The 13,752-nt window shown below is 46.0% G+C and overlaps 1 protein-coding gene across 1 annotated transcript in view; it reads left to right on the plus strand.

Moving 5' to 3' along the window:
* The window catches only part of VWA5B2 (von Willebrand factor A domain containing 5B2), a 40,196-nt gene that overhangs the window by 10,600 nt on the left and 15,844 nt on the right, over positions 1-13,752 (plus strand). The window contains exons 7-12 of the mRNA XM_063131849.1: positions 2,574-2,750; positions 3,591-3,701; positions 7,539-7,741; positions 10,551-10,665; positions 12,809-12,994; positions 13,220-13,418. Of these exons, the coding sequence (XP_062987919.1) occupies positions 2,574-2,750; positions 3,591-3,701; positions 7,539-7,741; positions 10,551-10,665; positions 12,809-12,994; positions 13,220-13,418 (991 nt within the window). The remainder of the gene's footprint in view (positions 1-2,573; positions 2,751-3,590; positions 3,702-7,538; positions 7,742-10,550; positions 10,666-12,808; positions 12,995-13,219; positions 13,419-13,752) is intronic.

A 13,752-nucleotide genomic window follows, 5' to 3' on the forward strand; every position in this document is an offset into this window, starting at 1 on the left:
ATTACATGGCTGAGTGAGGATTTGAACCCACTTCTCCCTGATCTGACATTCTAACCAATATAACATCTTGGTTCTCTTTTTTAACCTGCTTCCAATCACCCCTAACGAACTGAAAGAGAATCTCAACACCAGCATCTCTTGCCCCCAGTTCACTCCTGCAGCACACAATTTGCAAGTATTGGAGGGTAATCTTTCTCCTAGACATGTTGTACGGGAAGCCCGTTACATGGGCTACACAGCCTGTGTTGGTCCCTATTAGCTATGTGGACTCCTCAGGTACCAGTCTGAGCCAAAGCACTCTTGTGTACTGTGGAAATGGATGTCCTGAAACCTCATGTCCTATCTTGTCTTTACAGGGAAGGTCAGGGGGGGTAGACTGGGAGAAGGGTAAATGTAGAAAATTAAAGGAAATTGTACATAGGCAGCCAGGAGAGCCAACATAAACTTTTAAAAATGTGCGGTAGAGTCTTTCCAGGACTGTAATCACACAGATAGAACATGATTTCATTTTTGTGTGCTGGCACCACAGTTACGGAAAGGAAGCCTGTGAAGCTTCATCATGATTGAATTTAATGAGGCTAGTTAAGTTTAATTTCTTCTGCCATGCTTTTGGGAATGGTGAATACTGCTTTAGTTTCTAGAGATTGTATGTTATCTACTTTATTGATTTTTGGATAACGTTTGTATGACTGGTGATGTTTTATTGTTGCTTGTATTTTTCATTTTTAGTATACCTCTTTGAGCGATCCAAAAATATATATAAATAAAAAATGCTTCCCCATGGCGTAAATTCCCTGCCCATCATAAACTAGTCTGTCAAGCGAAAGAAATCTAGTGTTAGTTTTTATGTGAAAACTAAGGTTTCATGTATGCCTTTAAAAGGATTGGACAAATTCATGCAAAGAGATACCTTTCAATGGTCATTAGCTGAGATAGCTAAATGGGGGACCTCCAGAGACAATGTATCTCCCAGCTAGCTGCTAGAGACAAACAAGAGGGCCTTTATCTTCGTGTCCTGCTTATTATCTGGAGTTGTGGGGTGCAGTGCCACCAGTACGCTGATGACACCCAACTCTACTACTCCTTTCCACCCAATTCCAAGGAAGCGGTTTCTGTGCTAAACCAGTGTTTGTTGGCAGTAATGGATTGGATGAGGGCGAACAAATTGAAGCTTAATCCAGACAAGACAGAGGTGCTCCTGGTCAGTCGAAAGGCAGATCAGGGAATAGGGATTCAGCTTGTGTTGGATAGGGTTACACTCCCCCTGAAGACACAGGTCCGCAGCTTGGGTGTACTTCTGGATTCAGCCCTGAGCCTGGATGCTCAGGTTTCGGCGGTGGCCAGGAGTTCATTTGCACAGTTAAAGCTAGTGCGCCAGCTGCGCCCGTTCCTGGAGATGTCGGACCTGGCCGCGGTGACACATGCCTTAGTTACATCCCAGTTGGATTACTGTAATGCGCTCTACGTGGGGCTGCCTTTGAAGAGTGTTCGGAAACTCCAGCTGGTTCAAAGAGCTGCAGCCAGATTGTTGACCGGGGCTGGTTACAGGGAGCACACAACTCCCCTGTTAAAACAGCTCCACTGGCTTCCAGTCTGTTTCTGGGCACAATTCAAAGTGCTGGTTATGACCTATAAAGCCCTATATGGTTCGGGTCCAGGTTATTTGAAAGAACGTATTCTCCCTTATGAGCCTGCCCGTGCTTTGAGATCTTCTGGAGAGGCCCTTCTTTCAGTCCCACCTTCTTCACAGGCACGCTTGGTGGGGACATGGGAGAGGGCCTTCTCGGTGGCTGCTCCGGTGCTCTGGAACTCTCTTCCCGGGGAAGCTAGGCTGGCTCCCTCCTTGATGGGCTTTTGGAAGCAGGCTAAAACTTTTTTGTTCCAGCAGGCCTTTGGAGAATAGTCTGGCCCTCCATCTATGTTAATGTCTTATAATTTTATTGTGTATTTTAAATGTTTATGGTTTTGTTTCCCCCCCCCCACATGTATATTTTAAACTTTGTAAGGCCGCCTTGAGGCAAAACTTTGTAAGGCCGCATTGGGCAAAAGGCGGGATACAAATAAATATCATCGTCATCATCATCATCATCTTCCCAGAGGCACTGGAAACAAAGCTGGACAAGATGGGATTTTGTCTGACCTGGCAAGGCAGTTCTTATGGATCTTTCTGAGGTGCCAAAAGCATGTGCAGCTGTCCCCAACCTTGTGCCCTCCAGATGTGTTAGGAACATAAGAAGCTGCCATATATTGAGTCTGACCCTTGTTTCATCTATCCCAGCATTGACAACACTGATTGGCAGAAATAAGTCTTCAGGGTTTCATGCGGGATACTTTCCTTGCCCTATCTGGAGAAGTCAGGGATTGAACTTGGGACCTTCTGCTTGCAAAGGAGGTGCTCTATCACACCGAGCTATGGATTGCAACTCCCATCATCCCCAGACAGCATGGCACGATGTTGCAGTCTAACTCAACTTGAGGGCACCAGGTTAGGGAAAGCTATGTGAGGATATACGAGGAACAGCAGAAGAGAAGTCTGAAGTTGCAACATCCCTTCTTCCTTTCTCTGCTCCCAGGTGGCCTTTGTCCAGAAGAGGTTCCACAAGGACATCTTCCACAATCCTGTCCTGATGCTGAATTTCTGCCCTGAGATGGGCAGCATTTCCACTGATTTCCAGACTGTCACTCGGGAAATGCTCTTCCTCATTGACCGGAGTGGAAGGATGACAGGCCCTGGCATTGATGGGATCAAGGTAAATAGAGCATTGGCCTAGGGGAAGATAGGAAGCCACCTTATATCATGTCAGACCATTGATCCATCTAGCTCAGTATCATCTACACCAGGAGTGGTGCAAATGCAGCCCATGGACCATTTGTAGTAACCTGTGAGCCATATGTGGTCCTCCATGGCTATTTGTTCACCCCACCACCACACACTGCATGTTCCCCTCTGGCCCCGCCACTGCAAGTGCTGCCTTGGAGCATTGGCTGACTGAAGCCCGATGCAGCAGGGGAAGAAGAGGAGTCATCTCCACATGCCTTCTTTCCCTGGAGAATTGTTGCGAGGTTAAAGCACCCTGCCCTTTGCAGCGATCTTCAGCAGCATTGCTGAGATGAGGATGAGTTTTTAACCTCACCCCTATCACAACAGCTCTCCTGGGTAAAAGGGCATGCAAGGACTCATCCTCATATTGCTTCTTTCACAAGAGAATTGGACTTTTGTCTGGCCGCCAAACATCTCTTCGGCAGGCGGGTAGGAGTAGGATGCTGCATTACAGGAGTCCAAACAAGACGTAACTAAAGCATGTGTGACCATACCATCTCTAGGAACAGTCTTATCCAAAGCTCTATGAATAACTTCCATCAATGTACTTTGAACTTGAAAAAGTATTGGCAATTTCATTATCCTGTTTTTTAGTACTGAAAGTAAAATTAACAAAAGCTCATCCACAGACAACTTGACCGCCTTTCCATGTAACAACAGTTACTTTGAGTTTGAAATCTTTGTAGGTTGTTTCTCTCTCTCCCTCTCCCCCTCTCTCTCTCTCTCTCTCTCTCTCTCTCTCTCTCTCATGCATTCTCTCCTTGCTCAGGATGCTCTATTGGTGGCTGTGAAGAGTCTCCCTCCTGGCACCTTGTTGAATGTTGCTGGCTTTGGCTCCAACATCAAGCCTGTCTTCACCACAAGCAAGCCCTGTAATAGTGTGAGTATTCTGCCCACTGAGGCTTCCTGACCATGCCCTATGGCTGGATCTTGACCAGAACTCTATGGGCCTGCAGGAGTGCCATGGATTAGCCTGGTACTGCTGAACTGATTCTGTTCTTGGAGGAAAGTAACGCATCATCAGTTTATTTATTTATTTATTTATTTATTTATTACATTTTTATACCGCCCAATAGCCGAAGCTCTCTGGGCGGTTCACAAAAATTACGTTCTTGTGAAAACCTTGCACCTAAGACACCTTAATCCTGTGCAAAGAAAAATTTAATTCTGTGACTGTTGTATATTGTGCAAAGCATAAAACTGGCACAGATTGGCTTATTTTGTACAGGTTAGGGATAGGCATGGGCCAGGAGCTACGCAAGGGGTGGAGGGTCTGTCTAATGATCCTTTGAAATGCTGCTCAGTTGCACACCTCCCCTCTGCTTCTGAGATTGCCTGAAAGAAAGGAAAGGAACCTCTCATGCAAGCACTGAGTCATTAGTGACTCTTGGAGGGACGCCAGCTTTCGCTGACGTTTTCTTGGCAGGCCTTATAGCGGGGTGGTTTGCCCTTGCCTTCCCCGGCCATTATTACCTTTCCCCCAGCTAACTGGGTACTCATTTTACCGACCTCGGGAGGATGGAAGGCTGAGTCGACCCAAGCCGGCTGCCTGAAACCAGCTTCCGCTGGGATCGAACTCAGGCCGTGGGGAGAGTTTCGGCTGCAGAAACTGCTGCTTTACCGCTCTGCGCCACACTACATATCTTCAAAGTTATCTTCATAGCCATGTGTGCTAGAAACTTGTTTTTTAAACAAGCAAAAGCTGAATTCTGCATCCAGTGTCAAAAGCTAGCTTGTGCAGCATGATTGTGGAATTACAGAATTCACATAGATCTGCTTATAATTACAAGAATTGTGTATCTTATTGACACATAAAGAGGAAGGCAAAAAGATTAAGCAACTCTGTGCTAGGTTAAGTTCGTGATATCTCCAGTTAATGGATCTCCATTATCAGGCTTGAGAAAGGGATACACGTGACCAGGGGGGATTCCACACATCGTACTGAGGGTGCTTCCATGCGCCCCCAGTGCGACCCCAAAGCGATCGTGTAGCTTGCCTGGTGAAGAGACGAGGAAGAGGCGTCCTTGCCGCCGCCACCCACCTCCCTCTTCGCCGGCCGGGTCGGAGAGCTCGAGCTCTCCGACCCGGCCGGCGAGGAGGGAGGTGGGTGGCGACGGCAGCAAGGACGCCTCTTCCTCGTCTCTTCACCAGGCAAGCTACACGATCGCTTTGGGGTCGCACTGGGGGCCATGGAAGCACCCTCAGTATGACGTGTAGAATCCCCCCAGTACTTTGTTTATTAAAAACAACCAAGAACCTTTTGTCAGTGAAAAGACTAACGCATTTCTTTTACCCTAAGCTTTTCTGGACTATAGCCCACTTTATCAGATGCATGGAGTGTTACCGAGGTTTTCAAGTGGCCACAGCCCACAAAAGTGTGTGCTAAAATATGTATTTTTGTCTTTAAATTCCCACAAGACTCTTTTGCTGTCTTTTCTGCAATAGATTAACATAGCTACTTTCTAGAAATTATTTATTAAAGAATGTATATGTTGCTTTTTAGCTTGCAAGCTGTGAAAGCGGCTAACAAAGTAATTATTATTATTTATTTATTTATTTATATAGCACCATCAATGTACATGGTGCTGTACAGAGTAAAACAGTAAATAGCAAGACCCTGCCGCATAGGCTTACATTCTAATAGAATCATAATAAAACAATAAGGAGGGGAAGAGAATGCAAACAGGCACAGGGTAGGGTAAACAGGCACTGGGTAGGGTAAAACTAACAGTTTTAATAAAATAAAACAGTTTTAATAAAAGTAATAAAATCAAATCAGAAAAACAGTAACGTATTTAACTGTTACATAAAATAATGCAGCAGAGCAATAAAACAGTAAAAACTGGCATCAGTAATACAAGTTACCAGATTTAAACCAGGTATTGGATGTGCTGAAAGGCCTGGGCAAATAAAAGGACCTTTGCCTGATGCAAAAAAAATATCAGACGTGATGCCAAGTGAGAGGCCCTGAGAAGAGCATTCCAAAGGCAGGGATCCACAACTGAAAAGGCCCTTTGGTTCTGTAGTATTCTGGAGCTACAGTCAGAGAGTTTAACATGGCTCACACATACAGTATTTGACACCTGGCAGATCAGCCTCCTGGCAATTTCAGCTAATGTATAGCTATGCAATAAAATTGTCAATGTGTAGACGATGCCTGGGGAGATCTGAGAAGCTGGACAGCAAGTTAACCAGGGAGCTGTCTATATGTGGCAAAAGCCCAGCAGTGGCTGCAAATCTGCGCTGCATCAGTTAGATGACACAGCTGCAGCTTTGCAGCCACCACGGGGCTCTGTGGTTAAAAAGCTGTGCAGTTAAAAAGTCAGGGACTTTTTTGGTGGGAGCAAGGTCAGTATACTTCTTCTGACATCTGACCTCACTCCAGGACTGATCTGGGGGGTGGCCCTCGTGGAAGGTAACCAGCGATTTGTTGTCAGAAAGCTGGAAGGGGGTGGTGGGATGGCTCTGGTATCCAGATGACCGCCAGAAACCCTGCACTCCTTCCTTGGTGTTGGGATCACCCAATGCCACCCCACGTAAGGGAAACCGCAGGCTTTTGGGGGAAGGCGGCACCAACTCGGTGCCATGAAGACAGCCCCCAGGACTCTCATTGGGCTTCAGTGCTGTGCCTCATAGCTCCTTTTCCTTTATCTGTAAGCAGTGTTGTAGTAGAGCCAGGGTGTGAGGGTCAAAGTGCCAGGGCATTTTGGTTAGCTGGGACAATGGTGTCATTTGACACCACCCTCACCTGTTGGGCTTCCCTATTCCCTCTAAGCTTAGCTGCAATCCTCAGTTGCTGGGGCGTCGGTGGGGGTGGATTTCCCCACAAACAATATATTGTTCCCCGTTTTTAATGCAAATTATTTTAGGGCGGGGGAGGGTGGGGTGGTCTTGAAGGAGCAATAAAAATCTATTAGCTTTACAAAAGACCTGTCCCTGATGAAGAAGAAAACTACTAGACGTGGTTTGTTGATATGGATTGAACTGCTGCCTGCATTTTCGGACTCTCCTTGGGGATTGTCATGATGAGCGCCTCCACTTTAAAATGCACTTACCACTATACCACAGCCCGTAAGTAGCAGGAGTCATTGGGCCTGTTCACACATAACGGCAGCAAATCAGTAATCCTTGATCGTTAAATCATAATCAGTAAATTGTAATTACAGTAATCCATAATTTGCTGCAGCATGCGCCTGGTGAATGTTACTGTCACCTTGAGTATGCAGGTTCTAATCAGCCTGATTGAAGGTTGCTCTGTGAGGTCCGAAGCTGGACACCTTGGGTTAATCATGGGTTAAACAACCCAAAGTTAACCAAACAACTAATTGCATGTTAACTTTGGGTTCTTTAACCCACGATTAACCCATAGTATCTGGGTTTGGATATCACAGAGCAACCTCTGATGGAGCCAATCCAAAGTTTCATATCCAAAAGGGTGGCGGGTGGCATGCTCTGGCAAACTATGGGTTAATTAAACCACAATTTGCCACTGTTACGTACGAACTGGGTGAATTACTTCGAACTATTTCCACAGTGCATTCAAGCTACATAACCTGATCCTTCAGGATCCAGAATTCGAGTGAGTTTGCCATAAAATGTATGTGTTTGGGTAGAGTTCATAATGGTCTGTGGTCTATGGGTAGATGGTGACGGTTCTTTTGTTGTAAGAGTCTGACTCAGCCCACTTACTACCTCTGTAATCTGCTCATATTTACAGGAGACCCTCAGGATGGCCTGTGAATACATTCAGAGACTACGGGCTGACATGGGTGGACCCAACCTCCTGGCTGCTCTGACGTGGATGCTGGGTCAGCCTCTTCACCGCGGGTATCCGCGACAGCTCTTCCTCTTCACGGATGCCAGTGTTGGTAACACAGGCAAGGTCATTGAGCTGGTCAGGAGGCAGGCGAGCACGGTCAGGTATGGGCTCGTGTGAACTGATCTCAGATGCTGGCCTTTCCTGTTGCAGGGCTATAATTCTAACTACGTATACATAAGGTCCTGTCTATGGGCCTGTATAGGATAAAGCCCTCTGTATTAAAAAAAAATCTTGAAGAACTATTACCATCCAGCACATAAAAGAATGTTGGTTCTGGGTTGGCTTTTATCAAGGAGAGAATCTCTGTGATAGCCTCATGAGGGCCAAAAATCAATAATACTTAGCATTTAAACAGCACTTCCAACTGCTCAAAGCTCTTTGTGTACATTATCTCAGTAATCTTTGCATCAGCCCTGTAAGATTGGCCAGTATTGCTATCATATTGCCAGTGCAGAGGATGAGGGTGAGAGTGAGTGGTTCGCCCGAGGCCTCTTGGTGACTTTATGGCGGAGCAGAAATTTCAACAAGGGACTTTCTGCTCATGCTGTTAACCGCTATGCCACACTAGCAGTTCTGTTCCTTTCCATGATGGGAAAGGCTTCACTTGCTAATTTCTGCCTGACATTTCTGCTGTTAAAGGCCAGAGCTTCTGTACATAAAGATCCCTCCAAAATGAGGATGTGGCAGCAGGGTCTGCTGTAACCGATCATGTAGGAGCACTCCACAAACTAGGACCAACTGCTGGCAAACCTTGACTCTGAGCCCCCGTTGACCTTTCCTGCAATGTTGTGAGAACTCAAAGCAGGGCAACCTGGGCTGACCAAGAGCAGAAAAGCTCACACGGGAGTCAATGTTTCCAAAAGTGCCTTGTGCCTATAGCAAAGGCTCTAAGCAAGCTTTACTGGCTTTGGGTTAAGTCAGATGTAATGTTCAGGTTCGTGATCACATTCAGTACCTCACCATGGTGTTGATCCTGGTTTCACAACTGGCCTTTCTCAGATACATAACAACTAGAGCAGCCTTCCCCAACCTAATGCCTTCCAGATGTTTTTGGCTACAACTCCCATGATCTCCGACTATTGGCTGGGACTGATGGGAGTTGCAGTCAAAAGCATCTGGAGGGCACCAGGTTGGAGAAGGCAGAACTAGAAGAATTTATTTATTTATTTATTACATTTATATACCACCCCATAGCCGAAGCTCTCTGGGCGGTTTACAGAATGCTGGTTCAGGTATTCGTCTCATTCTTTCTTCCCATAAATGATGAAGGCTGACTGCTTTGGGGGGGGGGGGGAATTGTTGAAGAGACATACATACATTACTACATAGAATCATAGAATAGTAGAATTGGAAGGGGCCTACAAGGCCATCGAGTCCAACCCCCTGCTCAATGCAGGAATCCACCCTAAAGCATCCCTGACAGATGGTTGTCCAGCTGCCTCTTGAAGGCCTCTAGTGTGGGAGAAGAGCCCACAGCCTCCCTAGGTAACTGATTCCATTGTCGTACTGCTCTAACAGTCAGGAAGTTTTTCCTGATGTCCAGCCGGAATCTAGCTTCCTTTAACTTGAGCCCGTTATTCTGTGTCCTGCACTCTGGGAGGATCGAGAAGAGATCCTGGCCCTCCTCTGTGTGGCAACCTTTTAAGTATCTGAAGAGTGCTAAAAGGTTGTCACACAGAGGAGGGCCAGGATCTCTTCTCAATCCTCCCAGAGTGCAGGACACGGAATAATGGGCTCAAATGCAGAACACTGAATAATGGGCTCACATACATGTGTTCATCCTTCACTTCATTAAAAAAACCTTCAACAGTTGCAAAATTGTCTGGGGATTAGATGTGGGTGTGTTGGGTTACAGGCACTAGCCAATAGATACCCTTCACTGCTAGTTTCTAATTTTTTTGCAATTGAACCACATTGTACACCTGCAGAATCAGTTTTTGCAGACCCCGCCCTGTGACAGAAAAAAGATATGTTGGTACTGAATGCAGTGGAGGCCACTAACAAAGTACCCCCACTTCTGTTAAAATGTCAAATCTGTCTTTACCAGCTTTCCCCAACTTGGTGCCCACCAGATGTTTTGGACTGCAACTCCCATCATTCCCAGCCATTGGGAATAGCCATTGGTTGGCTGGGAATGATAGTTGCAGTCCGTCACATCTGGAGGGTGCCAAATTGGCAAAGCCTGGTCTTTACACTTAGAGTTGGACCTGTGAGTCCTTGGTTCAAATCATTCCTGAGCCATGAACAATTTGGGTAGCCAAAAGCAAGTCCTTGCCTCTCAAGGCTTTTCTACGCAAAGTTGTTAATCGAATGTTAATTTACTGTATCGACTTTCGGTTTCATTGCAGAATTGAGATCTGAGCACTACATGAGGAATGTTTCCTTTCCTGCTTTTCTGCTACATAACCTCTAGGTGGCACTGTGGTATAGCAGAATAGCGCAAATACTCAAGAAGAAATTGCACTTTCTTTCGCTTTCACAATTAAATGACATATTTCCCCTGCTCAAAAAAAAAGGTGCTTGTTAGACCCAAAAGTAAAACTGTAGGGTCACAACCCCAAAGTAAAACTGTCGGGTCACAACATCATCTACAGAACCCATAAACAAACGTGAGTAGAGAACAACAAGCATGCGATGATGGGCTCTTGGTCTGATCCAGCATGGCTCTTCTTATGTTCTTAAAACCCCTCAGCCTCAGTTCTCCAGCAGCAATCTCACAGCTTTTGTGAAGATGAATGAGGTATTAGTGTTTTTAGTACACTCTGCATACTAAAAAGTGCTGTGCTATAGGATGACAGGACGCATCTCAGTAGAATTTGGAACGGAATGCAATCAGCCCTGAAACAGGCTGGGTGGTTCTGTGAGCAGGCATCTGCATGTCTCTGAAGTGTAGGGACTTCTTTCCCACAGGTGTTTCACCTTTGGCCTGGGCTCTGGTGCCTGCCGAAGACTCCTGAAGGGATTGGCAAAGGTGAGCAGAGGTCGGGCTGAATTCCTAAGCCCAGGTGAAAGACTGCAGCCAAAGGTATGTGTTCTTCTTTGGTGCCAGTACTTTTGTAGTGGGTTCAAAACCACCGACATTAGTGGTCATTTAGTCTCAGTAGTTATGCCATGCTCACAGTGGGTGCAAAACACAGTTTAAGACAGACTGTACACAGGTGGATGGATCCATAGTCCAGGGTAGTACCTTCCTCCTCACTTTCCTGAGTCTCTGCAGACATTCAGCTGATCTGAATGTCCAGATCAAAGGCTGCCAATCCTATAGGAGTTCTGTCATTTCCCCAGCTAATCAGAACAGTCCATTTTGAATCCCTGTTTTTTCACCAAGATTATCTTGACCCAATCTGCATTGCATTCGAATAATTGCCACATAACACCTGAAATTCTCTGTCCTGCTCCTCATCTATTAATATTGATTTGTCACACCGTAAACCATTCGGACCATTCTTTGGCACCCTGCTGCCTTGGAGGAGAAGCAGCAGCTGAGAGGCAAGGCTGAGCCGAGGCGTGGCCATGATTAAGGGAAGTAATCCTTGGTGCCATCTGCTTCTTGGATTTGAAGGGCTTGGTTGAAGTGGGCGCAATTGTGACTAATGTTTTGAAGCAGAGGTGAACTCATCTGAGAAGCTGAGTTTCCTAGCGTTTAGCCTCAATCGCCTCCTTTAATCAGCCACTAGTGGCTGAAAATGAGCTGTGCGCTTGCTGCATAAAGAAGGCGTTGAGAGTTTCCAAAGAACATACTTTGCCAACACAAGGATTTCGAAATGTGTTACCAGCTCCCACTCCCAAAGTACGTTCTTTGTCTACCCTGAGTGTGGAATCCAGCACTATAAACTGAAGTACATGGTTGGCACTACATGAATAATAAGTGTTCTTTTTTCAGTTGCTAATTACTCAGTGGGGAGGAGGGAACATTCTTAATATGCTCAGAGGCACTCCTTTCTTCAGTGCAAGCCCTTATATTGAAAGTTGTTTCCAGCAGTGAGTACTGTAGAAGGACCAAGTGGCTGCAGTTCTCCATAATCTGTGGGAAAGCTGCCCTATTTGCTTCCCAGAGAAATCCTGCACTGGAGTAAATTGTCCTATGCTCTGGCAGTAGTTAAGAATATTGTACTGTATGGTTTTGTTTCTTGGGTATTATGTGATGTTCTAATGTCTCGTGTGGTGCAGAGCGGTAAAGCAGCAGTTTTTGCAGCCGAAACTCTCCCCACGGCCTGAGTTCGATCCCAGCGGAAGCTGGTTTCAGGCAGCCGGCTCAGGTCGACTCAGCCTTCCATCCTCCAGAGGTCGGTAAAATGAGTACCCAGGTAGCTGGGGGAAAGGTAATAACGGCCGGGGAAGGCAACGGCAAACCACCCCGCTATAAGGCCTGCCAAGAAAACGTCAGCGAAAGCTGCCGTCCCTCCAAGAGTCAGTAATGACTCAGTGCTTGCACGAGAGGTTCCTTTCCTTTCCTTCCTTCTAATGTTTTGCACATCACCCCAAGCACCTGCTAGATGTAGCGTGCCATTTTATAAATCTAATAAAGGTACAGAAACAGGGTAAAGACTAATTATTTGGGGTAGAGGGTTGGCTGCTGAATTTTGAGACCAGCTAATCTGTTGGTTCCTATGATCGTTATATTCTAATGCTGTTCAATAAAAAGACATCCCTCTTTGTCCCCTCATCGTTTTGGAAATCACTTTCCAGGTGACGCCCAGTAAAGCTGGTTCTTCTCTTGTAGATGGAATTTTATAGAGATTTCTATAGCTTTTTATTTTAAAAAATATATAAATTGTTTGATTCGATAGTTTGAATCAATCATGGTGAGTTGTTGAGTGTGTGTGTTTTAATTGTTTTGGTACGGTGACTCCTCATTAGGGTGCTTCCAGATTGAGAGTTTTATTGGGAAATCACAGAGCTTTTACGGGGTTCTAGATGGCAGCGTCTTCCATTCGTAACCTCATGTTTCCCCATCGTTTGTCTTTTTTCTTACCACGGAGGATCCGTTGAGGAGGGAAAGAAGAAATAGCTGCACAATGTCTTTTGATCGATTGCCCTTAGTGGCTGCCAATAATGCTTTGGGTTCTACTCAGTTGGCAGAGGGTGTAACCTATGTCTCTAAATAAACAAGAACACAGTAATGAGATATTAGAAGTGAGTGCTGAATATTTGTGGTTTCTCCCCAGCTGATAAAGTCTTTGAAGAAAGCAATTGAGCCAGCTGTGAGTGACATCACAATAGACTGGTATGTGCCTGACACTATGGAGGCCCTGCTGTCGCCCAATGAGATCGCAGCCCTATATCCCGGAGACCGGCTCATCAGCTACTGCACCCTTTACCACATTGCCAGCTTTCGGGACAAGAAGGCAACAGTTGAGCACCCATTCCCTTAAAAACCATGGCTTTCCCTTTGATGGGAAAAGGGTCCACTTTTAATTAGTGGGTGGTCCCTGTAGTCAACTTGCCTTGGTTGGCCAGTGATGTATAGCAGGAAGATGCTAGTGTGTTGGCATATCCTTCAACACTTGAGGATAGAGATGTTTTTCATACCTGCCATAATATATTATTATTGTTATTTGGTCATCGTATTCCCCCAGGGCAGAGAACGGATGTGTCGGAGTCTTTCTAGAGGCTCTACGGGTTCGGTGTTCCCATCCCAGGAGGAAGGGATAGGACAAGGAGGAACTCATCCACACCCAGCTGTGGAGAGTCAAGACATTTGTAGAGCCCTTCACGAAATTTCCCATGAGATATCCCTGGAGTTCTCAGCTGAGGGCACAGAAGACTCCATGAAGAGTGAGTAGAGCCACAGAGGGGCAGCATTCATTTTGGGCAGCCTTCCCCAGTCTGGTGCCCTCCAGATGTTGTGGACTACAGCTTCTATCATTCTCAGCAGTCAGCACTCCCAATGGGCATGCTGGATGGAGGATGATGTAGTCCAACACATCTGGAGGGCACCAGGTTGGGGAAGGAAGCAACTTCTCTGAGATCTCTTGGACTGCTCAGGAATGGGCAAACTTTGTTCCAGGTGCACTAATCAATCATGTGGCTTTTTTAAACTGTGAAGAGTAATTAAATGGTGGTGAAGGACCAGAGCTTTTTGCAGACCATGGCTCTGCATGTTGGAGCT

Source organism: Elgaria multicarinata, chromosome 8 (assembly GCF_023053635.1).
Source record: "Elgaria multicarinata webbii isolate HBS135686 ecotype San Diego chromosome 8, rElgMul1.1.pri, whole genome shotgun sequence".
NCBI lineage: Eukaryota > Metazoa > Chordata > Lepidosauria > Squamata > Anguidae > Elgaria > Elgaria multicarinata.